Source organism: Rhineura floridana, chromosome 3 (genome assembly GCF_030035675.1).
Source record: "Rhineura floridana isolate rRhiFlo1 chromosome 3, rRhiFlo1.hap2, whole genome shotgun sequence".
NCBI classification, from domain to species: Eukaryota; Metazoa; Chordata; class Lepidosauria; order Squamata; family Rhineuridae; genus Rhineura; species Rhineura floridana.
This window is the reverse complement of record NC_084482.1, coordinates 36,982,423-37,008,745: the sequence shown is the minus strand read 5'-3', so window position 1 is coordinate 37,008,745 and position 26,323 is coordinate 36,982,423. Positions and strand designations below refer to the sequence as shown.

General features: G+C 42.1%; 1 protein-coding gene across 1 annotated transcript in view; it reads right to left on the bottom strand.

Annotated features, from left to right (window-relative positions):
- The window catches only part of ANKFN1 (ankyrin repeat and fibronectin type III domain containing 1), a 275,663-nt gene that overhangs the window by 17,325 nt on the left and 232,015 nt on the right, over positions 1-26,323 (bottom strand). The window contains exons 13-16 of the mRNA XM_061615322.1: positions 25,082-25,297; positions 19,226-19,392; positions 13,729-13,876; positions 7,793-7,961 (exon numbers count right to left, since the gene is read on the bottom strand). Of these exons, the coding sequence (XP_061471306.1) occupies positions 7,793-7,961; positions 13,729-13,876; positions 19,226-19,392; positions 25,082-25,297 (700 nt within the window). The remainder of the gene's footprint in view (positions 1-7,792; positions 7,962-13,728; positions 13,877-19,225; positions 19,393-25,081; positions 25,298-26,323) is intronic.

Below are 26,323 nucleotides of genomic sequence, written 5' to 3'. Positions count from 1 at the left end.
TTTAGTCATGGGCTGCCACATCCCTTCCTTGGCAAAGTGCCCTTCCATGCCACATTGTGTCTGGTTAAAGAAGTTATAACCAGTCCTATGGCTTTTAGTGCTGCATCAGACAGTGAAGACTTGATCCACACCCATAGGACAAGAATTCCTTGTCCATGTACATGAGGGTGCTATGCAAATCTATTTTTTTTCCTGTCCCTGTAATACAGAGAGAAGCAGATGTGGTGGCGGTGGGAATCTAGACCTCCCTTGCCCCAGAACAGCAATTATCACATTCCAAAAAAAATATGTACATAAGCAAAGACTAACATGTATGCATGCATGTGTAACAAGGGCATTGGTTCTATGTCCTATGATAGATCAAGACAGATACATAGGAAGCTGCTTTATACCAGTCAGTCTCTTTGCCGATCTAGCCCAGTGCTGTCTGTTCTGAGCTCAGTTCTCAGTCACAGAGTCTTTCACCTGATCCTTCTTTAAGCAGAGGTGACTAGGATTGAACCTAGGACCTTCTGCATGCAAAGCACGTACCTTACTATTGAGTCATGGTCCCTTCCTTTTATGACCTCAAGTATTTTTAGACAGATAATGACCTAATCATCAAACATTTTGAGTACATGTTGATCAAAGCATTGCTCTCCCTGCATCTGATATGCTGTATATGTTTGGCAGTATTATATTTGCACCTTTACTTGCGGGCCGTAGCTTCCTGCACCTCCTTCAGCAATGTGCATCTTTTCCAGGAAAATCGTGGTAGCATTTGAAACAGATGTGTTGTAGTATGGTGCTGTGCAATCTCACATCTACAAATGCTCCTTTAAGACAGGGATGGGCAAGGTTTTTGCCCCTGAAGGGCACATGCAGTGCTGGGTAGGCGGGTAGTAGCTGTTTGGTGGGAGAGTAATTGACAAGGGGAGAAAGGCATACAGGGATGACCCCCCCCGCCTGCTGCTCTCTACATTACAATTGTGGGACAGTGCCAATTGAGCAAAATTTGGTGGCAGAGGGCAACTTGGGCACTCTAAGTGGGCCACACTGAAGATCTCTGAGGGGTGCATGCGGCCTGCTGGCTGCAGGCTGGCCATATGTGCTTTAAGGTAGCAAGTAGTATCCTACCATTTTCAGGTAGGATAGCCACCAAGTTTCACTGATGACCTACCTATTTCCTTCTTTTGGCACATTCAATATCTCTGCAGTTAGTGGCAAAGTTTAAAAGAAGATCCAGTTCTTCAAATTCCCCCCCTCTATCCCCCAAATGCTACCTTTGCATTCTGCCTGATGAAGAGTTCAAAAATATGCAGACTTTCAATACATCTGCAGAAGCTGTCCCAATAAAAAATATCACCTTACCTAGTTTGGTATACCTTTCTGAACATGGATGTTTCAATTCTGATTTATCAGGGTGGTTTTTTTTCATGGAACTGAAAAAGAAAGCACAACAAGAAGAACTGAATCAGAAGAGCTGCCAGCCTCTCTTTTTTGTCCATGCAGATGACCTTTCTTATGTGGCAATTTCATTTTCTCGTAGCACTTTGCTAGTGCATTGCACATGTCCAAGAATATTCCTATCTTTACATAATGCAAGGGGGTAGAGCTAAGCTTGTTGCTAAATGGAAATGGCTGTATTTTGGTGCCCTTAGGGTGACTTTTTAAAAATAATTTTTCCTTCCAGACTATCAATACAGAAAAAAAACAAAGTGCCTGCTGCAACGGGATATTTCAGGAATGCTTTTGCAGGGAGCAGGAATTGATTTCTTCTTACAGAAGCCATCTTCACTACAGTTTTGCACTTCACGTTCATCCACGTTACACAGTTTTTACAAGATGCTGCAATGGCAATGACTCATGTAAACAACATTTTAAAATGTGAACATGGCAGAAGACAGGGCAACTAGTGGCCATTATTAGCCCTAGTAGGCAAATGTACAAATGGCATGACTCACAGACTCTAAGAAGGACTAGCGAACCTCGGCACCCTCATTCCTAAGATTTTTTTCAGGGAAGTCAAAACAGTAAAACTGATATAAAACTGATGGGAGTGTTTAGCGGAGCTATGCCCAGTACAGCTTCATCCACAAGATGCCTGAGAAGTAGCCACTGATAGACTTGACTTTTTTGTATGCACACTGGGTCACCCACATGTTCTGCTCATAAATGTCCATGAGACATCTGTCTGGCCAGTGCTGGTAGATCTCTAACTCAGAGTAGAGACAATTCACTGTTCTGCTGCTTCCAGTGCGTCTCCACCAATCTTTTCTGAAGCGGGGGCACACAATACTAATAAAACCTCACCCCTTTTTATGGTAGAACCTGGTGGGAACAGCTTGAGTGCATTTTTTAAAATTCACTTCAAAGAGTTTTTGCAACTGATTGGCAGATCAACTTATTCCCCCTCCAGGTGTGGCCAATGAAAAGACTTTGCTGTAGGCAACTGGTGTGCTCACAGCCCCAGTGTTGGTAGTACTTTAACAAGGATCCCTAACCCTAGATAGCAACCCATGGAATAGCTGATTAACACAGAGATATGCTCAGCACTCCCTCCCCTCAAGAATTTTCACTAATATTCACTAAGTTATATTTAGAGTATGAACACGTCTTTTAGATCCATTTATTTAATTGGGTCTACTTTGAGTATAACTAATGTTGGCTATCACTTAGGATAGAAAGAGCTGTCAATTTCGGTTCTTTCATTTTTCCAGTCTTAAATTCAGTTCTCCACATTTCTGCAGCAATTTGCTATTCTTTTTTTTTTTTAATCCTCATGAAAATTCTCCAGGTTTTTAGTGTAAATTTCTCCTAATAAACACATTTTTGTAGGCAGTTTTGACTAATGTACACATTTGAGCAAGCAATTTATCATAATATAATGCAGTTTTGCATGTTATTGTCACTTATTTTCATTTTTGTGCACACTTTCCCCTAATATGTGCATTTTTGTAAACATTGTTTGGTTGACGAACTGCATCACAAAATTCAAATAAGCAAAAATTCCAAAGGATGGCTATATTTAGGTTTTCATATTCTTTCAGAAAGTGCGAATTTCATAGATTTGCCTTGAAATGCGAACTAAATTGAAATTCTCGCCCATCCCTAGTCATCACCCATCAAAATTCTATGAACTTTTCTCACATTTTCTACAGATTTTGCAGACTTTTGAATTGTGTTTCAAATGCCTGTCAAATGTATTTGACCAGAGATGGGACCAACAAAATGTGTGTGTGCACCTTTGGAAGCAAAGACTCTCCCAAACCCCTTTCTGTTGTATGAAAATCAATGGTCCATCTTCAGCCTAAAAATATGTTCTTTCAGAAAATGTTTATTATAAAAGAAAATTAAACCAGCCTGTCTTGCCAACAGATCACTAGCTGGCTCAGGAGTCCTGACTCTTTTTGCTGTCCTCCAAAATGGCTAGCTTCCTTAGTAGCCTTGGAGCAACATGTAGTCCTATAGTTTCCACCATACATGTAACACTATTACTGAAATTGCAGCCACTGCTTCAGCTTCTAGCCACTGTGGTTAGAAGCCAGGCTATTAATGCTACTGTATCAAGTATTTCTTCAACATAGCCTTTTGTGGTTTCACAATTACAAATCTGGTAGCCATCCACTAATAGGGAGTGGAGGCTTCTAATATTTGGGAGGTGAATCACAGCCATTTTATAGGCACTAGGGAGAAATGTGTAATAAATCAGACAGAAAATGGCCTCCACTCTAGGGCATGAGATCAGTTACTTTTTGTTGGAAAAGTAAAATTGGGCTTTTATTGGCATTCTCTCTGCAGTACTACAAAAGTCCCACACCGTAAATTCACAGCATTGAGACAAATGAGTAAAGTCTGCTGAATCCTCATTGTGTATGGCAAACTACTTTGCTATCTCCATTGCCTGCGTTAATCTGATTGTCACCAAATATGTCCTGGATGGGGTTGCACTCCCCCTGAAGGAGCAGGTTCGTAGCCTGGGGGTTCTCCTAGAACCATCTCTGTCACTTGAGGCTCAGGTAGCCTCAGTGGCATGGAGTGCCTTCTACCAGCTTCAGTTGGTGGCCCAGCTGCGCCCCTATCTGGACAGGGATAACCTGGCTTCAGTTGTCCATGCTCTGGTAATCTCCAAATTAGATTACTGCAATGCACTCTACGTGGGGCTGCCTTTGAAGACGGTTCGGACACTACAGCTTGTGCAAAATGCAGCAGCCAGATTGGTAACAGGGACCAGACAGTTCAAACATACAAAACCGATTCTGGCCCGCTTGCATTGGCTGCCTGTATGTTTCCAAGCTCGATTCAAGGTGCTGGTTTTAACTTATAAAGCATTACATGGCTTAGGCCCACAATACCTGATGGAATGCCTCTCCTGACATGAACCCACCCGTACACTACGCTCAACATCCAAGGCCCTCCTCTGGATGCCTACTCCAAGGGAAGCTTGGAGTCTGGCAACAAGGGAGAGGGCCTTCTCAGTGGTGGCCCCCAAATTATGGAATGATTTCTATGACGAGGTGTGCCTGGCGCCAACACTGTTATCTTTTCAGTGCTAGGTCAAGACTTTCCTCTTCTCCCAGGCATTTTAGCATGTGTTTTTAAATTGCTTTTTAAAAAATGTGTTTTAAAATTTGTATGTTTGTTTTTAATGTTTTTAATTGTTGTAAACTGCCCAGAGAGCTTTGGCTATGGGGCGGTATATAAATGCAATAAATAAATAAATAAATAAAATATGTTTGTGATCTTGTTGGAAACCTGATGATGTTTGCTGTTCTTGCAGCATCGTCTACCAGGTCAAAATAGGGCCCACAGCTCAGTGGTAGAGCATGTGCTTTGCATGCATAAGATTCCAAGTTTAAGCCTTTGTGCTTCCCAAAGTACTTTTACAGGAGCTGTGGAAAAGAAAAACTGGAAGTTCAAAACAACATTCAACTAAAATAATTTGGGGGGGGAGTTGGGAAAGACCTCTGCCCTAGACAGTGGAGACACACTGCCAGTTATGTTAGACAATACTGGGGGCAGATTGGAATAACACAGCTTTACCTGTTTCTAACATACAAATATAACGCAGTGGCTTGGTTCTCCTTTAAGGAAAACAATTCTAAATTCTGTGTGTTGAGTCCTGGAAAAATACAATGAATTGTACAGCTGAACTCATAATCTTTGAACATATGTGACTTGCAATAGTGTTGATTCATAGTTAATGGTCGTGGAAGGCTCATGGTGATGATGGTGGTGGTTGTTCAGCCTGGCAAAGCTGGTCTATGCATCACTCATACCCTAAGAGGTGTGGTATGTAAGGGATGTAACCAAGTTGCCAAGAAAAGGCCTTTAGGGGTGACTAACAAGGAGAGATGGTAAAGAAAGAACATGTTCTTCTGGGAATAGATCAACCTTCTTATATCACTTATTGTATGTGTATATGTATATCACTTATTCTCTCTCTGTGTGTGTGTTTGTTTATATATAAATATCACTAAAGAGGGATGTTGCCTGTAAGGAATGGGTGTGGGTGGTGGGGTAGTGGTGGCTAGATCTCAGTGGCTGAGGAATGGAACTGGATGTAAACAAGTGGCACTGTAGAGCCCAAATGCATACGATGTGCAGTGCTATTGTGATATTTAGATTTTTCTGTTTCAGGAGTGGTTTTGGCACAGGATCTTCCTTTGGTGTTTGAAATCTGCCCTAGGGCCTCTCTTTTCCTGCTTCCTCTAGCACTGGATATGTGGGAGAGAAGGCATGGATTAAGGAAATTTAGCTGAACAAAATCAGTGTTCCATCCAGCTCAGTGTCTCATCTCTGGCACAGACCAGATCGGAATGCTTCATGATATTTCAACAGAGAGGGCTTCACAGAAGACAGTGTTTGCTGGTGCCCATTCCCGCATCTTATGGTATTAGAGAAATCATAACCTAATAGTGGGGAGTGGGGCCCTGGAGCCCTCCAGAAGTTGTTGGACTACAGATCCCATCGGTCCCAGCCAGCATCTTCAGGAATGATGGAAGATGTAGTCCACTAACATTTGGAGAGCCATAAGCCCCATCCCTGTTCATAGCCCCCCATAGCTGTGGGGGCATTTCTGTACCCCGTGAATTGTAGGTTGTGTGAACTTCTGGATTTTGTTTGCTTATTTATGGTACTGTCCAACAGTATTGTTTGCAGAACAACTGCCTTATAATTTCATGCCAGCTATAGTGATTAGACACTTGTCCAAACAAAGCACAACATTTATTCAAATTTGGAATTCAGTGAATTTCCAATATTTGAATAAGAATATTTTCAAATGTGAAATGCCAATTTCAAATTTGGTTTTGATAAGTATGTGTGCTTTAAAAAAATAACCTCTAAATGTTATGGGTTTTTAAAACATGGTCAGATAAAATGTTTAAAGTTGCCATATTCAACACTGTTTTAATACCTCTAAATAAAATGGTATTCATAACTTAAACAGTTGCATTGGTTGGCAGTTTGTTTCTGGGCCCTGTTCAAGCTGCTCACATTAGTGTTTAAAGCCCTAAACGACTCAGGCCCCAAATATCTCAGAGACTGAGTCCTTCCCTACAGACCCACTCAGGTGTTAAGGTCAGTAGAGGGGGCCATCTTGATAATTCTACCACCCTGGTGGCCCTGGAGAGAGCTTTCTTAGGCAGCCCCTAAGTTGTGGAACTCCCTCCTTACATAGGTGCATCTTGCACCTTCGTTGTACAGTTTTCAGCGAATGCTAAAGATACACCTCAGTACCCTGGCCTTCGGCTCCTGAGATGTATGTTTTCAGAACTTGCCCTATTCTTGTGATTATGTTTTAATTCTTTTTAATATTGTATTTTAGATTTTGTAACCCACCCTGGGATCTGTTGGTGAAGGGTGGGTTAATAACAACAGCAGCAAACAAACAAACTGAAATGTTAAACAAATGCTAGTTTCTACAATGTAAGCACAAGAAGAGTCCTGTTGGATTGGACCAAAGGCTTACCTAGTGTAGCATCCTGTTTCCCACAGTGACCAATCAGATGTCTCTGGGAAGCTCACGAGCAGGCCGTGAAGGCAATAGTCGTCTCCCATTAGTCATGCTTAAAATAGATCAGGAGTCAGAAACCTTTGGCCCTCCATATGTTGTTTAACTACAACTTCCATCAGCCCCAGCAAGCATAGCCAATGGCCAGGGATGATGGGAGTTGTAGTTCAACAACATCTGGAAGGCCAAAGGTTTCCCACCCATGAAGTAGACCCACTGAAATCAATTGAACTTATGTTAGTCATTACTAACTTAAATCCCATTGATTTAAATGGGACCACTCTAAGCATGACTAAGTCTGGATCCAGCCCAGTACAAATAAATCAGTTCTATGGCAAGTTCACTTCTATAATCAAAATGATAACTGAGAGGGAGTCAAATATGGGTTATTAGCGAATGAAGAGTGTCTTTCTCCACAACATTTTGAAATCAAAAACACCGTTAAGACAGCTTTGAATCATTTTGCTTTCCCTGAATGGTACCCGAACTGTCCATTTCAGCTTTCCCTATTGCTAATGCCTACAACTAAAGGGTCGTGTGTTGCTTGATAGGCTTGTGGACTGACTGGCTTCTGCATTCCAGTAGTTATGACTAGAGCATGTAACCTGGTAGCTCTGCTCCCTCTATGGCTTGTCTGTAGTCAGAGAGAAAAATGTTGTTGCCAAGAAATCATCACATGATTTATTGACTCTCCACTGGGATGGGGGGGGCAAGGGCTGAAGGGGGAACAGATACAACTTTGTGATTTTATTATAAGGCGACTGGGTTAATATTTCTAGGTGAAGCAAGGTAGTATACCGAGTTCAAACATCTGAAGAGGGAGGTTAAGGAATCCTGAGTGCAGGGTGTAAGGGTTATTCTGTCCTGGGGCAGTGCAGACATCGTCTGAGGCAGGGAGCAAGAGAAGAAAGGACACATTGTGACCCAGTTCCAACACCTCCTGTGTATACAGACGGAAGAGCTTAGCCTGCAGAGGGACACGCACAGAGAAGAAATGGGGGCAGGGGGAGAGAGAGAGAGAGAGAGAGAGAGAGAAAGGGGAGGCAAGAGTTATAACATAGGACTTATATAAACAACCCCCAAAATGATATAACACATTAAGAGCAAAGTTGCACAACATCAAGATTGGCATTTTTATAAAATATGTGTGTTTGTGTGTGTGTATATATGTAGTGTGCGTGTGTTAATTTTGCTTCAAGAAATAAAGATTTAATGCTCTAACGGTCCACATTAAAACACACACACAACACAACCCTTAACCTCCCTCAGAAAATAACATTTATGTTTCTTGTTAGCCAGAAAACGATCACACTTCATATCAAATTTCAAGGTTATGATTGTATAATTATGTGAAAACATGAAAAAGAATTCAATTAAAAACCTGTAACATTCAGTTTAGGAGCTGGTTAGCAAAACGATGCAGTTCTTTCCCCCGCCATCCTTTTTTTCTGGCCTGCTACCTCCCCTCCCCCCTTTCTCCAGCAGCCTGTCACCAAATGGGGCAATGAAAAAGATTTAACAAGCCACACTGAATAAAATAAAATAAGATAAAAATCAAACATGGTAAATATTTGATTAAAATCTATTTTGATCTGAAATTAAGGCATGGGATCTGCTAGGGTTATTATCTAGGCTTGTCACCTTTTCCCCTTATTTCAGGATATCAGCCCTTTAGGGAGGAAAAGAGGAAAAACCATTCATTTCAAAGCAGCACTAATGCATCAAAGCCCCCAGAAGCAGTTGTACATCAATGGTGGATGATCAGAAATTATGGCTTTTTAATCTCAGACAGAACATGTATGGTTCAACATAGGACTCCTGGGTTCCCATATATTTTTCACTTTGGCCTCACTTACCTTAAGCGTGCAGAATATTAGAGATGATTCATACATCCCTGTGAATTAATGCTAACTGACAAAGTGTATTTTACATTGTAGTTTGTTTTGTAGCTGCTTTTAATTGCTACTTTTTATTGTTAGGTTCCCTGGGCTCTTGAAAAGACAAATGGTGGGGAATAAGAAATTATTATGATTATGACGACAACAATACCACACTGGATGTTTTCCCATCAGAATTTTCCAGACAGGAGAACTATTTTCACATCTCTGTATACACTGAAGAAATGCAACATGTCATGGAAGTAGTAGACAGGAAATTCAGAAGTGGTAGACAGGAGTGTTACTTAGGAGAGCTGCTGCAGAAGTTTCAGATGATGCAATGTATGCCTTAGGTTAGGGGTGTTTATATCCCTGGTGAGCTTATAGGGTGACACTGTGTAACTATTATAAACAATGAAATGGGTTTATTTAGTTTGTATGGGTACCAAAGGCTAAACTCCCTTTCTTTAAAAACAAAATCCCAAAGGCATCTACTTATCTTTTATTACACTGTCATTGTTATTAGGAGGAATTTTAAAAGGGACTTAAAATAATCACAACAAATGCACTGCTTTCTCACAATTTAATTTTCAAGGTATCCAAAAGACCTTTAGACTCCTCCCCCATGCTCCTGCTAAAAAAGAGAGAGAAAAACTGTAAAATGATGACCATGGTGGTGGCACGAAAGCAGCTCCTTGAAATTCCTGGAATCATTCTACTACAATTGCATATCGTAAGAGTGGACACACATATTTCTTATTCATTATCCTCCTGCTGCCAATTCATAACTGAGATTTGCAGGCTTTTCTCCCTTATTTATACTTTGCATAATTATGTAGACCAGCCTTGCAGATTCACCCGATGATCCCCAATGGATGAGAAAAAAACACACACACATTTTTTAAAAAAAATATAAGCACTTGCAATCCCCCAAGGGTGATGGGACCTGTAAAGATTATGGAAAGCATATCCCAGCACACCCATCGATGGACAAAGGACACTCTAATTGGGGAGCTACGGTAGAAGCATGAGACCTAATAAAATTGCTCTTTTAGCAATCTGAATCAATACTACCAGAACAAAATGTGGTAGCATCTTACAAGACGTACATGGCCTATAGCAGCTTCAGCTTAACCTCTTCAGAGGAAACTGGATTCTGGGTAGTATAGGCCATGCTTGGACGATCATATCCCCATTACTGAAACAGAGATATGCATGAGCCTTTTGTCTGCCCATGGAGCCCCTTCACTCCTCCTTTTGGTGTAAGTTGCAATTAAACAGGGAATTCTCTAGTTAACTATAGCTCCTCATTCTATCCAAACCAGGAAGCTATGGTTACAGCTTCAGAAAAAGCCAGGTTTCTGAAATGCAGTTTAGTTCATTTAATATCCTAGCTTGTTCTGAAGTTTGTACAAAACAGGAAAGTAGTTTAATTAGAAGCTTTCTGGTCTAATTGTGACTCCTAAGCACCAGCAAATATGATTGTTGTGAATATATATGCACCTGAGGTCATTACACTTAAAGATTATTTTTATCCAAAAATTCTTAGCACGCTTGGAATAAATCCTAGCCCACTCCGTTTGGATCAAGAGTTGATCTGCAAAGTATGGCAGAATATGGCAGTATGTGATTACTGTGTTTTATTTATTGTTAAATTTCAACCATTTCTAGTTCGAGTCCACCCACAGGCTCTCATGGTGGCTTACAAATTAATACAAAGGATAAAATACAAACAGAAACATCTGAAAGAATAATAAAAATAAAGAAATAACAGTTGCCAATTATAAAATAATCAGCTGTCATCTGCCCATACAGAAGCCTTTTGGTTTTGAAAAATGTCTACAGACTTTGGACAAAGTGTCTAGAACGTGCTCTGAAGAAGCCATCAAGAATGTATCTTCACAAGCTCCAGCTATTTGAGCTTCCCTTCTAGGTAGTAGAGTCAAGAGGGTGCTTTTGATTTACTGGAAATACTGTGATGAACATAAAAGAAGTGGTTCACTTAAAAGTATGAGGGACTCAAGCCAAAGAGGATTGGATGCAACATCCTCACATGATACTGTTGTGAGCCATGCAGGGAGGGGGCAGATAGACGAGGGCGAAACAGATAATGAGGCCTTGGACTGGGAACCTGGGGAAGGGGCATGCAGCGGGGTGGACTCACAGGGTGCTCCAGCCTCCATCTTTGAAAGCTCAGCTCCTTAGCTCCTGACCCCCTTGTGGAAGCACCACCTGGCCCGTTGGACACTCTCCAATTGTACACGCCCCTGCTACCCGTGCCAGAGACTCGGCCTTGCATGTCAGACGTTTCCCAGCTGAGCACTGCCCATCTTCCCATGCCCAAACTGATAGTTAGCAGCCCCCCTCCATCGGAGGGGGAAGTTGAGATCAAACCACCATTGCCCTGTGCTCAGAGGCGCTTGAGGCGGAAAGTTCAACAGTCAGAGCTGAGGCGGAGTCTTCGTTTGTGTGCGCGATCCAAGTCTACTTAAGCTGATGGGGGGGACACCTGGTTGCTGAGTCAACGTCTCAGAGTCGCGAAGTCATACTTAGTCAGTGCTAGAGCAGAGCTGAGTTCCTAGACAGAGCTGCTAAGTTAATGAGGCGAACTGCATTGGATGCATCTATTACTTTAATCAAAAGAGAAAAAAACCACAGCTGAGTCCAAGTCTGAATCCCTCGACTTCAGGCAGGACAGATGCAGAGATTGTATCCACACGTATACCATTTTTTAACAGTCATGACTGAACAGGATTCCTCCGAAGAATCCTGGGAATTGTAGTTAAGGATGCTGACCTCACAGACCTACAATTCCCAGCACCATTAATGACCTACTGTTCCCAGGATTCTCCATAACTGCTGGAGTGGTGTAAGAGTACTTTAAATGTATGGCGTGGCTATAATCTGAGTAACCCAGGAAACAATAAGCAAACCCTTAGGATCTTCTAACCTGTGCAGAACTGACAACATGAAATATGTGGATAATCAATATGTGGAGGGTTAAGTGGGATATGGGGAGGTATACAAATGTAATAAATAATAATAAGAATGCCTGCTGGGTCTGCCCTCAGTCTTAACACATCGACTGGGTCTTCTGCACACCAGCTAAATGTCAAGAAGCTGTATGTGTATAGCTGCCCTGAGTATACCTCATGAAGAGATTAAGAGGAGCCCTGCTGGATCAGGCTTACAGCCCATCTAGTCCAGCACTCTGTTCTCACAGTGACTAACCAGATGCCCACGGGAAGCCTGCAAGCAGAACTTGAGCACAACAGCATTCTTCCCACTTGCGATTCCCAGCAACTGATATCCAGAGGCACACTGCCTTCAACAGTGGAGGTAGAACATAACCATCATGGCTAGCAGCCACCGATAGCCTTATCCTTCATGAATTTGTCTAATCCTCTTTTAAAGCTTTTTTAAAGTTGGTGGCCATAACTCTTTCTTGTGGGAGCAAATTCTATTGTTTAACGTTGCAGTGTGTAAAGAGGTACTTTCTTTTGTCTGTCCTGAATCTTCCAACTTTCAGCTTTATTTGATGTCTCTGAAATTATAGTATTATGAGAGAGGGATTCACTTTATCCATAACATGCATGCGTTTATACACTCCATGCACTATTTTAGCTTATACGCATGCTTGTAGGCTCTGTGCATGAGACTTGATCAGTGCACGGGGGACAGGAGCAGGGCCAATGGGTGCAATCAATGTTATTAATTAATTTGTTGAGAACTACTTTGGGCAAAACTTTTTATGGAAAAGCAGCAGATAATTTAAAAGTTATATTAAATAAAATCATGCTCCTCCTCCCCAGCACTATCCACACATTTCATGTCATCTGCACAGGGCTGCTTATGTCTTCTTTAAGTGACTTTACCATAATTCTTTTTTATGATGGAATGGGCTGATTTCACTAGATTTAGAAATGTTCCTGAATTTTGGAGACTGTCTGATTTACCATTGAAGATGATGATTACATCAGGATGCTTGCAATCAGCTTGTAGGATGAATTTGGGTGCACCATGAGGGAATCATACGATAGCTAGACCGTGCAACCAAGTCTTTCTCATTGTATGTGAGGACCAAACATAGCACTACAAAGGGCTCACAGAATCACTCATTAGGAATGGCTCAATGAAATGTTCCTGCACACTAAAGACTTGGGATCTGATGCACGAAGAAGCAATTGCACAATTCCTATACCTGTCCTTCATCAACATACTATCAAACTACATGTCACACACATTTAGAGGTGTACAAGACCCAATTCTAAGAGAACTTTGCCGTTTATGGTAGGCCAATTTATTTTTATGGTGTTGGTTATTGTCTTGCCTGTAGTGATGTTGGGGTTCCACCATGGGTTCAGTTCAGAACATCATTTTTGAAAGCATGCAATGGCAACATAGCCGTGAGTGAATTCTATAATGGAGCCCTCACACATATATAGAGAGCCAGTGTGGTGTAGTGGTTAAGGTGTTGGACTACGACCTGGGAGACCAGGGTTCGAATCCCCACATAGCCATGAAGCTCTCTGGGTGACCTTGGGCCAGTCACTGCCTCTCAGCCTCATGAAACCTCTATTCATAGGGTTGCCATAAGTCAGAATTGACTTGAAGGCAGTACATTTACATTTTACATACATGCATCCTATCACAAAAGGATGCAAGCCAACCTGCCTGTGTAAGTAGCACACTGCAGGCAAATAGAAAGGACCTTGAATTAACCCTAGATTATATGGTTTTGAAACAAAATGGTGATGATCAACAGAAATACATACACAATCCAAATAGTTTCCCTTCAAGTTACCATATCCACCTAGAATGAACAGGGCAGAAAGTGTCACAAACAATGCATACTACCTGTCGTAGAGGTAGATTTATCTGTTTTAGGAGAGCTTTCACTGCCATCTGGAGCTCAAAGAACAGTTGAGTTGGGCACTCTGCAGAATGATCCATATTTTCCATAGATTCTGAGCCAGAAAGGATTTGGATCCATTCCCACTCCTCTCTGTATACGGAGTGAAGTTAAAATTAGAAATATAACAAAAGTTCACTGCACAAGAAAGAATTTACTGTATGTATGTTTGGGCTCTGTTGAAGTTTTCATTCTCAGATAGTAAAATTTACTAAACTTATAACAGGATCAATTGTTTGTGGTTAAAAAAAAAGGCCAACTTTCTGATTTCATTCTCTTTGAGTGTGTATATCAAGCTGAAGGCTTCTTTACCAAGATCTTTTTTTTTTTAAAAAAAAGTCTTTGAAACATTTCGGCTTTCTTTGATAAGTGGGTTGCTTCATGTTTCTATAATCTTTTAGCACACATGCCTTGGGCCACAGTGGCATTTTTCCAGGGGTTCAGCTTTCTCATCAGGCATTTCTTAGCACTGAACATAGCCAGTGCAAATGGCTTGGTTTTTGCTAGACACATTTTTTGCTCTGGCCTCCTTCCCTCCCTCTTCTTATAGGTGGGTGAGGCAGCCTTGCCTGTGATTGTATGGAGAAGAGGTGAGGCTAAGGCAGGCAGCCTGACAATGTGCATCTTTCTGGGCCTGCCCTTATTGATGGGCAGGGAGGGAGGCTCACTCTGGCCTCATGTACACCAAATTAGTGGGAGCTAAGGGTGGGGGAGAATTTTGATCAGTTTGCATTTCAAGCTGAATTTATCAAATTTGTACTTTCCAAAACAATATGAGAACTGAAACACAGCCATTCTTCTAAGTTCGCACACCTCAAACGTTTTTGAGATGCAGTTCTCCAAACAACACAAATACGTATGTTAGGGGAAAACATGTGTAAAAATGAATATATTAGTGAAAATAACATACAAAATGCATTATATTAAGAGAAGCTGCTCACACAGATGGGTCAAAAAGTCATACAAATGTGTTTATTTGGAGCAATTCATGCTAAAATTCAGAATTTTCATGAGGATTTTTTTTTAAAAAAAAAGTAAGTCCCAAATTGCTGCAGAAATGTGGAGTACCACATTTAAGACAAGGGAAATGAGAAATGGAGAGAACCAAAATGGACAGATCTTTCCATCCCCTAGTGGGAAGGCGCACTGGCTGCCCAATAGCTCAGCATCTTCCTTCCAGCCTCACTTGTGGCTTTGGTTGGCACCCAGCCACCTTGGATCACAATGAGAGACTATTTGGTCACTGGATGAGGCCAAGCAGGAATTCCACCTCTGGCCCTGATTGGTTGTGGGATGCAGGCTTGTCTGTTTATTTCTTTGCCTACCTCACACTGCACAAAGTGAACCAAGCTGTAAATATGTCATGACTGGCAGGGATAGTGCAGGTAAAGGATGGGATAAGAGAAAGGAATTCATCAGCATTTTAGTGCAAATTTCTCCTAGTATATACTTTTTAATGTAATACATGTAATCCTTTTTGTTTGCAATCCTATTATACACATTTTTACAAAGAAATTCCCACAGATATGCTTTTTTGTATGTTATTTTCACAAACACATTCATTTTTATGCACATTTTGCCCTAGTATATGCATTTTTGTACAAATTACTTGGCTGGAGAACTCCATTGCAAAATTTGGAAAAGTGTGAATTGTTTGTAAATTTGGTAAGTTTGCTTTTAAATGCAAACTGAATTGAATTTCTCCCCCATCCCTAGCAGAGTTCAGGGATCGATCAGATCTTTGGCTCTCAATCAGGACAGGGTCGCCCTATACATTGTTACAGCGATAGGCAATATGCTAAGGTGTGCCTACGCAGCCCAAATATTTACCTGTACTGGAGGTGATGGTGGTTGGGGATTTGAATCAAGCAGCTGATTTCATGCCATTGCAGGGCTACCATTGTAATTAATAATAATGACCCTTATTATTTTAAACTCAGTAACATGCCTCATTTCATCTCATTTCAGGTTCAGTAGGCAATTCAGCAATGATAAAAAAGCCATACAAAAACATACTAGCTCAATGGCCTGTAGGGTTTAAAGCAGGGGTGTGAAACCTGTAGCCTTCCAGATACTGTTGAATGAACTTCACTCCCATCAGCCCCAGCCAGTATGGTCAGGGATGGTGAGAACAGTAGTCCAGCAATGCCCAGAGGACCAGAGGTTCCCCATCTCAGGTTTAAAGCATCATATACTGGTGTTTTATTCTCAGGGGCAGGGCTACTCCTGCACAATGTAGCCTTTTTTCTTGCCCAGAAAGGTCTTTCCATATAGGGAAACCTGTTGCATCATCTCACTCCCCAAGAGAGGCCCATCTACCCTCCTTTAAACTCTTTCAAACATCAAGTAAGAAAATTGCAATGGTTGTGTTTTTGTAGTCTGGCATTCAGGAATTTTTTTCTTTGTTTGTTTGATATTCACGTTCTTGGTAAGCTGCTAATTGTTTTGCTTTTGGTTGTGAATGCTCTGGATTAGTGTCTGAATGTAGTAGACTGGATGAGGTTCAATAAACTGTGCTTGAATCCTGGGAAGATGAAGGCTCTTTGGGTAGGTGGTTCCCATGTCTGGAAGATAGGCAGGTTACCTGTTCTGGATGGGGTCACACTCCCTCTGAGGACCAGGTTCGTAGCCTGGGATACTCCTGGATTCATTTTTGTCACTAGAGGGTCAAGTATCCTCTGTGGCTAGGAGTGCCTTTTTGCAGTTTTGTCTGCTTCATCAGCTACAGCCGTTCCTGAACCAGGATAGCCTGACATCTATAGTCCGTGAGTTGGTAACCTTGAGGCTGGATTAATGCAATGCGCTGTATGTGGGGCTGCCCCTGGCCCTGGTTTGGAAGCTCCAGCTGGTGCAAAATGAGGTGGCCAGATTGTCAATGGGAGCACATGCACATGGCCAACAACATGGGACACCACTTTTAAAACATCTGAGCTGGCTGCCCATCCACTACTTAGCCAGCTTCAAGGTCCTTGTATTAATTTACAAAGCCCTGACCAGCTTAGGTCCAGGGTATCTTAGGGACCACCTGAACCCTTATATCCCAGCCTACTGAGATCATCTGCAGGAGTGGCTTTGGTTATCCCCGAGTTGGCGAGAGTAATTTAACATCAACATGAAATCAAGCCTTCAGTGTCATTGGCCCAGTTCTCTGGAATGGTCTGCCAACAGAGATTCAGCAGGCGCCTTCTGTTTTAACTTTTAAGTGCCTGCTGAAAACCTTTCTGTTTTGCCAGGCTTATGCAGATTAAGAAGATGCTTTTTTCGCAACAGTTGACCTTTGTTTCTATTGCATTTTTAATGTTTTTTTAATTCTATGGTTATTGTTGTTGTTTTTAATGTGTTGTAAACCGCAGTGATATTTTTAATGAAATAGCGGTATACAAATATTTTTATAAATAAATAAATTTTATAAGATGCATCTTACCTTTCTGGGGGGTGGGGGGTGGGACTTGGCTTTGTTTTTTCTGGATGTCTGTGATCTGCTTTGAGCAGCCACTGGTTTGGAAAGGCAGTCAAAAAACAATAAATCATGATAAATATAACTCTCTTAAAATGGGACTGTCAATCTAACATAATAGTCCTCTTAATTTGTACCTGTGAATCCACATGCAATGGCATTGCAAGAATATCTTTGATGGAAAGAAACAATTAATAACTTACCAAGAACAGCAGCAAACCCACCTACACCCTGAAAGATCAGGATTCGAAATTGCATGAGGAGCCTATATGAGTAGAAAAGGTTCCCTGCTTCAGAGGTTATCCCTCCACCTTGTGGAAGGTGATGGGAATAGCTGCAAGTCAGCAGAGTTAGTGTGGTCATTGTCACTCTCCCTCATTAAGTGATGAATTTAGGACACCTGAATAAGGCTTCAGCTTAGAATCATAGAACACTACAGTTGAAAGTGGCTGTCCAGCTGCCTCTTGAAGACTTCTAGTGTTAGAGAGACCACCACCTCCCTAGGTCATTGGTTCCATTGCCATACCACTCTAACAGTTAGGAAGTTTTTCCTGATGTTCAGCTAAAATCTGGCTTCCTGTAACTTGAGCCCATTATTCCGTGTCATGCACTCTGGGATGATCAAGAAGAGATCCTGGCCCTCCTCTGTGTGACAACCTTTCAAGTATTTGAAAAGTACTATTATACCTCTCCTCAGCCTTCTCCAGGCTAAACATGCCCAGTTCTTTCAGCCTCTCCTCACAGGGTTTTGTTTCCAGTTCCCTGATCATCCTCACTGCCTTCCTCTGAACCTGTTCCAGTTTGTATGCATCCTTCTTAAAGTGCGGTGTCCAGAACTGGATGCAGTACTCAAGATGAGGCCTAACCAGTAACGAATAGAGGGGAACTAGTACTTCACGCAAGTTGGAAACTATACTTCTGTTAATGCAGCCTAAAATAGCATTTTTCCTTTTTTGCAGCCACATCGCAATGTTGGCTTATACACAGCTTGTGGTCAGCAACAATTCCAAGATCCTTTAGCATGTAGTATTGTTGAGCCAAGTATCCCCCATCTTATAACTCTGCAGTTGATTTCTTTGGCTTCCATTATTACTGTGTTATTCAAGTACTTCACAATCTCGGTTTGATTCCTCACGTTGTTCGTGTGTGAGGTGGCTATATTAGACCCATTTTGCAGCTGGGAAGCTGAGAGAAAGCGAAGAGTTGAAGTTTGATCCAAAATCTAGTCAACGGTTTGAATTTAGCCAGCTCATATCAAGACGCAGGGTCAAACAGGAAGCCATAAATCAATTGGCAGGAAGCTATTCTCATTCGATTGTGGAGGTGCAGATGCAGCAGGAATTCCACGGGAAGTGTACCTTTCTAAGGGGAATATTCTGTGATTCCCACATAGCAAGAAACTGGATGGGGGACCAGATGAGGCCTCCCACTCTGAGGTTGTAACTTTATATATATATATTTGCTTGTCAGTAAGCTCCATTGAAAACCATGAGACTTACTTCTGAGTTGACATGTACAGCAGTAACTTGGAGGGAAGGAGATGAATATAAAAAACAAATCTATCTGCAGCTTCATAAAAGGACATCAGGACAATCATTTCAAGCACACTAGCATACACTCGCATGTATAAAGATGTTCAGTGAGCCAGTGTGGTCCAGTATGGTCAGATTTGGAGCTGGGAGTCCAGAATTCAACTCCTGCCTTCACTGTGGATTCTTGTTTGGCACTGTCTGTGTCAGTTACTTTCTCTCCGCTTTAGTTCCCCATGTGTGGAATGTGAATAACAGCAATCTATCACATGGTAGGAGGTCCCAGTGCAATGCAGATTGCAAAGCTGTTTGCAAATTAACAGCGCAATACAATACATGTCTACTCTATTGAGCTCAGTGGGACTTCATTCCAAGTAGGTGCATATAAAACTGTAGCTCAAAAGTGCTAATAAACACTAGGTGTGGGAGCAGGCGGGGGGGGATTCTTCCACTTACTTGGATATGTTGCTGTTGTCTCGGATTTTAACATGACACAGAATGTTGGGCAGCTTTTGCAGTACAAGGACTTTTATCTGATCCACCGAGCTGCAGAGTTTCAGGTATCCTAAATAGAGGCCAGGAGGCAGGCGCTGTTGGCTCCTTCTGTGATAGGAAAGTGTATCCTGTTGGGGAAAAAAATATAAGAGGGAGGAACCCCTCTTCAACATTAGCCTAGAAAGACTTTTTGGGATTGCTTCCCTTTAAAAGGAAATCAGGGATCAAGAAAACAGTTGGTGATATTGCAGGAAGTTTTTTGTTTACTTTAGCTTCTCTCTGTTTTTGCCTCTTGTTCTCCTTTTTTGTTCTACCCATCTTGTTGATGGGTTCTACTTCCCATCAAAATCACTGACCTAGATCATCAAGCAACAGACATACGTGTTTTCTATATTTTTTTAAAAAAGATCAACTGGAGTAAGTCCTCTCTAACTTAAGAGGGGGGACCCATGTATTTAAAGTATCGGATTTGAGGGAACCAGTATGGATAGGTCTTCTGCAAACATTTCTATTAGAGGAAAAACATGTGAAGGTGGGGATCAGGATCATACCTTCACCCTCCATGCCCTCAAGGGTCCAATTTGCAGATTGGTACCCTGAAATATGGAGGGTGTAGTAGGCTCCTGTACAAATGGTCCTCTGAATATGTAGAGCTCAGGGGTGGGGCCAGCAATTGCAATTCTAAGCCCCTCCCCTTTTTACATCTGTTGATTTATAGAGTAGTATGAGTGTCTGCACACAAGAGTGTTTATATTGCAATGACTTTGGGGGGGGGGGAGTGTCAGCTGAAATCTGCCAGTGCATTCACAGTTGCTACTTGTCAGCTTTTAGCCCTTTATTTAGAACTGGAAATGTTGCTAGTCCTGTAGTTATATGCCTAGCTCTGAATGAGTGATGAAAGCATTCTAATTAATATTTGGAAGATCCAGGCTAATTAGTCTCCCACCCTGACTGCTTCAGCATTTAAGATGGGAGCCAGCACAGACAATCCCTACAGTAGTGTCCAATTAACTCAGTTGTCGGGGTCAGAAACTCACAGTTAAGAGTGTCTTTTTGTTGGTAATGTTCTGTTTTTTTTCTCTTATAAAATATTTGCTGAGGTTAAAGGAGGGAAACAGGAGAAAACTAGAACTGCCACTGCAATGTGCCCAAAGCAAAAATAAAAACTGGGGTGAATTTCGAGGGCCCTGCTCAGGTAAAATACCTTCAGGAACTCAGGGAAATTAATAGGATTTTGATGAATGAGTACAATTTCTTTAGGTTTCTCACACAACATGTGAGGCTTTTTTATTTAGAAAAAAGTTAAGTAAGGGGAGACATGATAGAAGTTATAAAATTATGTATGATGTGGAGAAAATGAACAGAAAGGTTTTTCTCCCTCTCTTGCGACACTAGAACTCATGCACAGCTAGTGAAGCTGAATGTTGGAAGATTCAGGATGGAAAAAGAAAGTCCTTCTTCATGCAACACACTGTTTAACTATGAAATTCACTCCCACAAGAGACAGTGATGCCCCCCAACTTGAATGTCTTTGAAAGAGGATTAGACAAATTCATGGGATGATAAGGCTATCAGTTGCTTGCTATTAGCTACAGTGGCTATGTTCTCCCTCCACTGTTGGAGGCAGTAAGCCTCCGAATACCAGCTCCTGGGAATCATAAGTGGAGAAGGTGCTTTGACACTCATGTTCTGCTTGTGAGCTTCCAAAGTGGGATCTGGTTGGCCGCTGTGAAAAAAGGAGGTGGGTCTTTGGCCTGATCCAGCAGGACTCTTCTTATATGCTCTCATCATTCTCACCATTAAATTTAGCATTAGAGTTGTTGCAAAACTATAGCTTAAACTGAACTTTTTTTGTTAAAGTGAATCTGGCAGGTTCTGCTCAGGAGAAGCAGCTGTGGAATTTCATAGAAGCAAAAAGAGCTTAATAGTGTCAGGAGCTGCCAGGATGAGCCAGGAACCAGGGCCGGCTCCAGGCATGCGGGGGCCCTTGGGCATCAGCTTGCCCCGGCCCCCCTCACCCCCCCACGGCCCCCCTTACCTGTCTGGGCATTAGCATTGCCCTTAATGAAGGTCTGTTTTAGCATTGCCCTTAATTTATTTTATTTATTTATTTCGTTTCATTTTTAGACCGCCCATAGCTAATAGCTCTCTGGGCGGTGTACAAACAGGATTAAAATACAATAGTATAATAAAATCAATAACACATAACAACAAGTTAACTAACAACGTTAAACATGAAAACATTAAACATTAAACATTAAAATGCCTGGGAGTATAGCCAGGTCTTAACCTGGCGCCTAAAAGAAAGTACCGTAGGCGCCAGGCGTATCTCCTCAGGTAAGCTGTTCCAGAGTTCGTGGCTTCCTTCAGGGGAATGAAGCCTCCGCTGCCATCTTTGTTGATGGCACACGTGCGTGCTACTCGCACACATCTCTGCCATCAACTAAGATGGCAGCCGCCATCTTCATTAAGGGCAATACTAAAAAGCTGTCTGACAGGTAAGTGGGGGGGCGGGGGGGCGTGGATCACGGGGGGGTCTGAGGGCCCCTCAGGGGCTCCTGTAGCTCTGGGGCCCTCGGCCCAGTGCCCAACCTGGCTGCCCTTTAGAACCGGCCCTGCCAGAAACCCATAACTTTGTGCATAACTGCTCTATGTGTTGACCCACCAGGTCTATGCACAACAGCATCTCTCTAGCCAATAATGAGCTCCCAGGTACTGGAATGACTCTGCCCAGGCAGATTAGCCATTGACTCTCCTCAGCAGGAAGGGCTAGCTATAAAGGCTTCCACTTCAGGGTGGGATTTTGTTTGGCCAATGATAGCCTTTACTAGCTCTTTACTTGACTTCCGCTGATGAGTTTGCTCTGACATCAAGATGACACTAGCAACATTTCTCAGAGGGGAACAGAACAATTCTGCACACTCTAAAGCTGCCAGTGAAACAACATTTCGAGACTTCTGCTCATGCTAAACTTTTAGAAGTTTTTTTTTTCTCAAAAAAAATGTTTCAGTGAAAGCTTTCACAGTTTCTCAGGAGCATTCCGTACATCGTTATGGAGACTGTAAATATTGCAGAAATGAATTGATTGGCATGAAATGGGAAAGAAAGCAGGCTCAGCTCAAGCTAGTCTTCCAGTAAAAGGCTTTGCGAGCCTACATTCACAAGAGCATTACTGCCGGCCTTAGATATTTTGGCTCCTGAAAAGTAGAAACTTCATCCCTCCACAGCGGGTGCCCTCAAAAACTGGCAGTGAGCAATACCTTAATTTTCAAAGTGAGACTATTTTTAGTCCCAGAATCAAGCTTGGTCCACTTGAGTTGCCTTGTTGGGTGTCCTGTGCCATGCATTAGTTTGCAACCTTTTTTTTTTTTAAGTTGAGAATTAAAACTCTTTCTGTTTTCTACTTGCACCCCAAACACCACCCAAATAAGCTTAAGTCATGTATAACAACCTTCATAGAGATGGGAATATATGAAACAATTGCTTAGATTTACTAACAGCAATAGGCAACATACATTTAAAACTGCAGGAGATGTGCTCACATCTATCAGCCTGTGCAGGCTACTGGAGGCTCTGCACAGGTGCAACATTACAGTGCACAAATTGCCCCCCCCCGTGCTCAGCTGCCAGGACAGGAGGTGGCAGCAAAGTGAGTGCTTTTCTTATTGTGCCACAAGGTGGGGATGCCAGGAGGTGGCAGCCAAGCTACTACACAGACTTTTGATGCCACCCAGTGGTGGTGGCCTACAAATGTCAATGGTGAGCTGCATCAGCAATTAATCAAGAGCTAAAATGTTCTGGAATAAGATGCATGATGACTGAATAATGGACACCTGAACAATTTGCAAAGACTTTTGCAAATCCCCTGCAGCACAATCTCCCACCTGCCTGCCACTACCATTCCCGAAGACCCAGCATGCCAATCCACCAAAAGCAGGTGGAGCACTCAGCACAATGCAGAAAGCATCCAAAGAATAGAACACTAGTAGCTACTGCTCCTTTCTGTGTTTAGAAATAGGATGCAGTTAACTCCTGAACGCAATTGGCCATGTCTACTGATGTCAGGGAAAGTCCTGGGTGCATCAGCTCAACTGGCTACAAAACTGTACTGCCAGAATAAAATGAGCCATCTAATATGAGCCACTTTCCATTTTCCAGTACAAGGATTTTTATTATCAGAAATAATTCTCCAAAAGGACTTGCACCATCCGTCTACATGCACTTAAACTAATGTCTATAAAGCAAAATAAAATATTTGTGTGTGTGTGTATGTGTATATATATATATATATATATATATATATATGAAACTGACTGCCATCCTGAGTTATGCGTGCCACTGGAGAGAGTGAGGATTAAGGCACCTGGCCCCATGCCTTCACCACTGGAACCACTGCATTATCTGCCGCTGCTATGCTTGGCTCCAAGCAACGCAATTAGATCTTCGTCACAAGCATTTCATGAACAAAATATCAATTTGACAATTCAATGAGTAATCCAAGAAAGGGTACATGTTTGATAGGAATGCAAAAGCCATTCAGGGAACTCCTCTCCTCTTCCCCCTCCCCAAGGACTTGGTGGAAACTTGATCAGACCTGTACTTTTGGATTTCCTTTTATAAAAATATACTCGGTTCTTCTCGCCCCCCTTTTTGGTACATGTAATGCATTTTTAATACCACAACTCTAGCAGAGATCCACCATGGAATATTCTCACTCTCACATATCTTTTAAATGAAGTGAAACACCAAAGGGGAGGGGGTGATGGTGCAGTTTATTATGAACTGCTGATTTTCAGCACTTCATTATGATTACTTCAGTTGGCTTCTCTGGAGCCATTCTGGAACTAAATGGGCTGGTGAGATAAATGTTTGCAACAGCTAAAGGAACACTAGGTTGAAGGGAGATGTAAGCAGGGCTCCATTTAAGTCAGGGAATTACTCTGGCTTCTTGTGCCAGAGCTTGTTTGCATGTGAGGCTTTCCTGAACTCCCAGTTTTATGCTATATCAGCTATCTGGGAAGCAGAACCTGAAAAAAGGGCCACAGGATCATATGTCAGGACAGAGTCCTTTAGCTGTACGTTGCTGAAGTGCCACAGCTAGCCTGCTATTTGTTGAGCATTTATTGGTGGTGTCTAGGCTTCTGTTGCTTATGTCTGGGTCTCCTGGAATCATCTTCTTGCTGACCATCTGCCTGATTTGCTCCTCTTGTATTGCAGGATTGGTTTCCACCTCTGTCTGTTTGCTGGGAATTCTTAACTTGGTTTGTTTGCTTAGAGTTCCTGGGTGGATGTCAATTCTGCAAAAGCTTCTGAACCACTTGGGCCATATGGTTGGATCCAGACTACCCCTTAGTTGCACGGAGGCCCCATTGAAATCTATGGGAAAGGTAATGACTTAATTTGAGACCCATTAATTTTGAAAGGAACCAAATTCAAATAACTTAGTCTGGATCCAACCTATATTCTGTAGAATTCATCTGGCCTGTGCTTCTGAGGCTGAGTCCAGCCAGCAACCCCCTGATATAGTGGAAGATGTTCGCTATACTCCCATGTGTGTTGTGGGTTCTGGCTTAGGATGTGCCCCATAGTTTTTTGTTTTGTTTTTCAAAAAAGAGAGAATTTACCATCCAAGCCCTAACGGCAAATTTCCATTTGGTCAACTTCCAAAGCTTGAAGTTCATCAAGCTCCTTGTGGGTTTCCATGTGTTGTCAGCAAGCTGCATTTTGGTTAGCAGGTCCCAAAGTTTCAGAGGCCTTTGTCAGATGGAAAGTTCTGTTATCTGAGAAATTTTACATAAGTGAAGGACAAAAAGATACCTGGATTGTGATGAGCAAGATGTCTAACGCAGTTGGCTCCTCTGGTGTTGAAAGGGATTTCCTCTGGCTTTGTAGCTTGGATATCTGCATCCATTTGCCATTAAAAAAAGAATAGAGGGTCTCCACTTCTCTTATTGTAACTATAATGATATTGCCATGCCGGTCCTTGATTGGTTCATAGTAGACTCGGCCCAAGTTGTGGGTACCCAGCAGATTCTATGTACAGGGTGGGAGAGGTAGAGAATTAAAAGCAACAGAAGGCAAAATTATTGGCTCATTTTCACAAGTATACAGATCTTCAGTGATCAGGGGACCAGAGGCTACCACAGCAGCTAGCCAATGCAATAGAAGAGCAGAGAGCATGACAGCTGGCCCTTTAAAATATCCACAAGGTCAGCCTTTGTACCTTTCCAGGATAGTAGATCCTAAACACAAGTGGCTGGCTACATTTCCTCATGGTGAATCAATAAATGTGTGGCAATGACAGACCCACTGTGCTTGTCTCATGTATATTCTGTCATATCTATCTAGTCTATCTAGTCTATCTAGTCTATCTAGTCTATCTATCTATCTAATCTATCTGTCTGTCGGTCGGTCGGTCGGTCAGTCGGTCAGTCGGTCGGTCTAATATACGCTAAACATTTAATGCAGTATCATACCACTTTAAACAGCCATGGCTTCCCTCCAAGAATCTTGGGAATTATAGTTTGTTAAGGATACCAAGACTTGTTACATAGCCCTCATCCCCCTCATTGAGCTATAATTCCCAAAGTTCCCTAGGAAGAGGGATTGACTGTTAAACCACTCTGGGAATTGTAGTTCTGTGAGGGGGATAGTGGTCTCCTAATAACGCCCAGCACCTTTAACAAACTACAGTTCCCAGGATTCTCTGGGGGAAGCTGTGGCTGTTTAAAGTGATATGATACTGCTTTAAATATACAGTGCAGGTGGGGTGTATCTATCTAGCTATCTATACATACATATGCAGAAGCTGCTGGAAAGGCAAGGGAGAGCATATGCACCATGTTCCTATGGTGAGTATAGCTAATGGTCCAACTAGGCCAGCCTTGTCTGCTCTGATTGGTGACAGCAGTTTTCCAGGATTTCTGAGATCCTAGGGATTGAATATGGAGCTGTTTGCATATAAAGTATGTGCTCTGCCACTTAGCTGTGTCCCTTCCTATCACATTGGGAAGCAAGTGATGGAAATATTCCATTCTGCAGTATTAAAAATTAATTAAA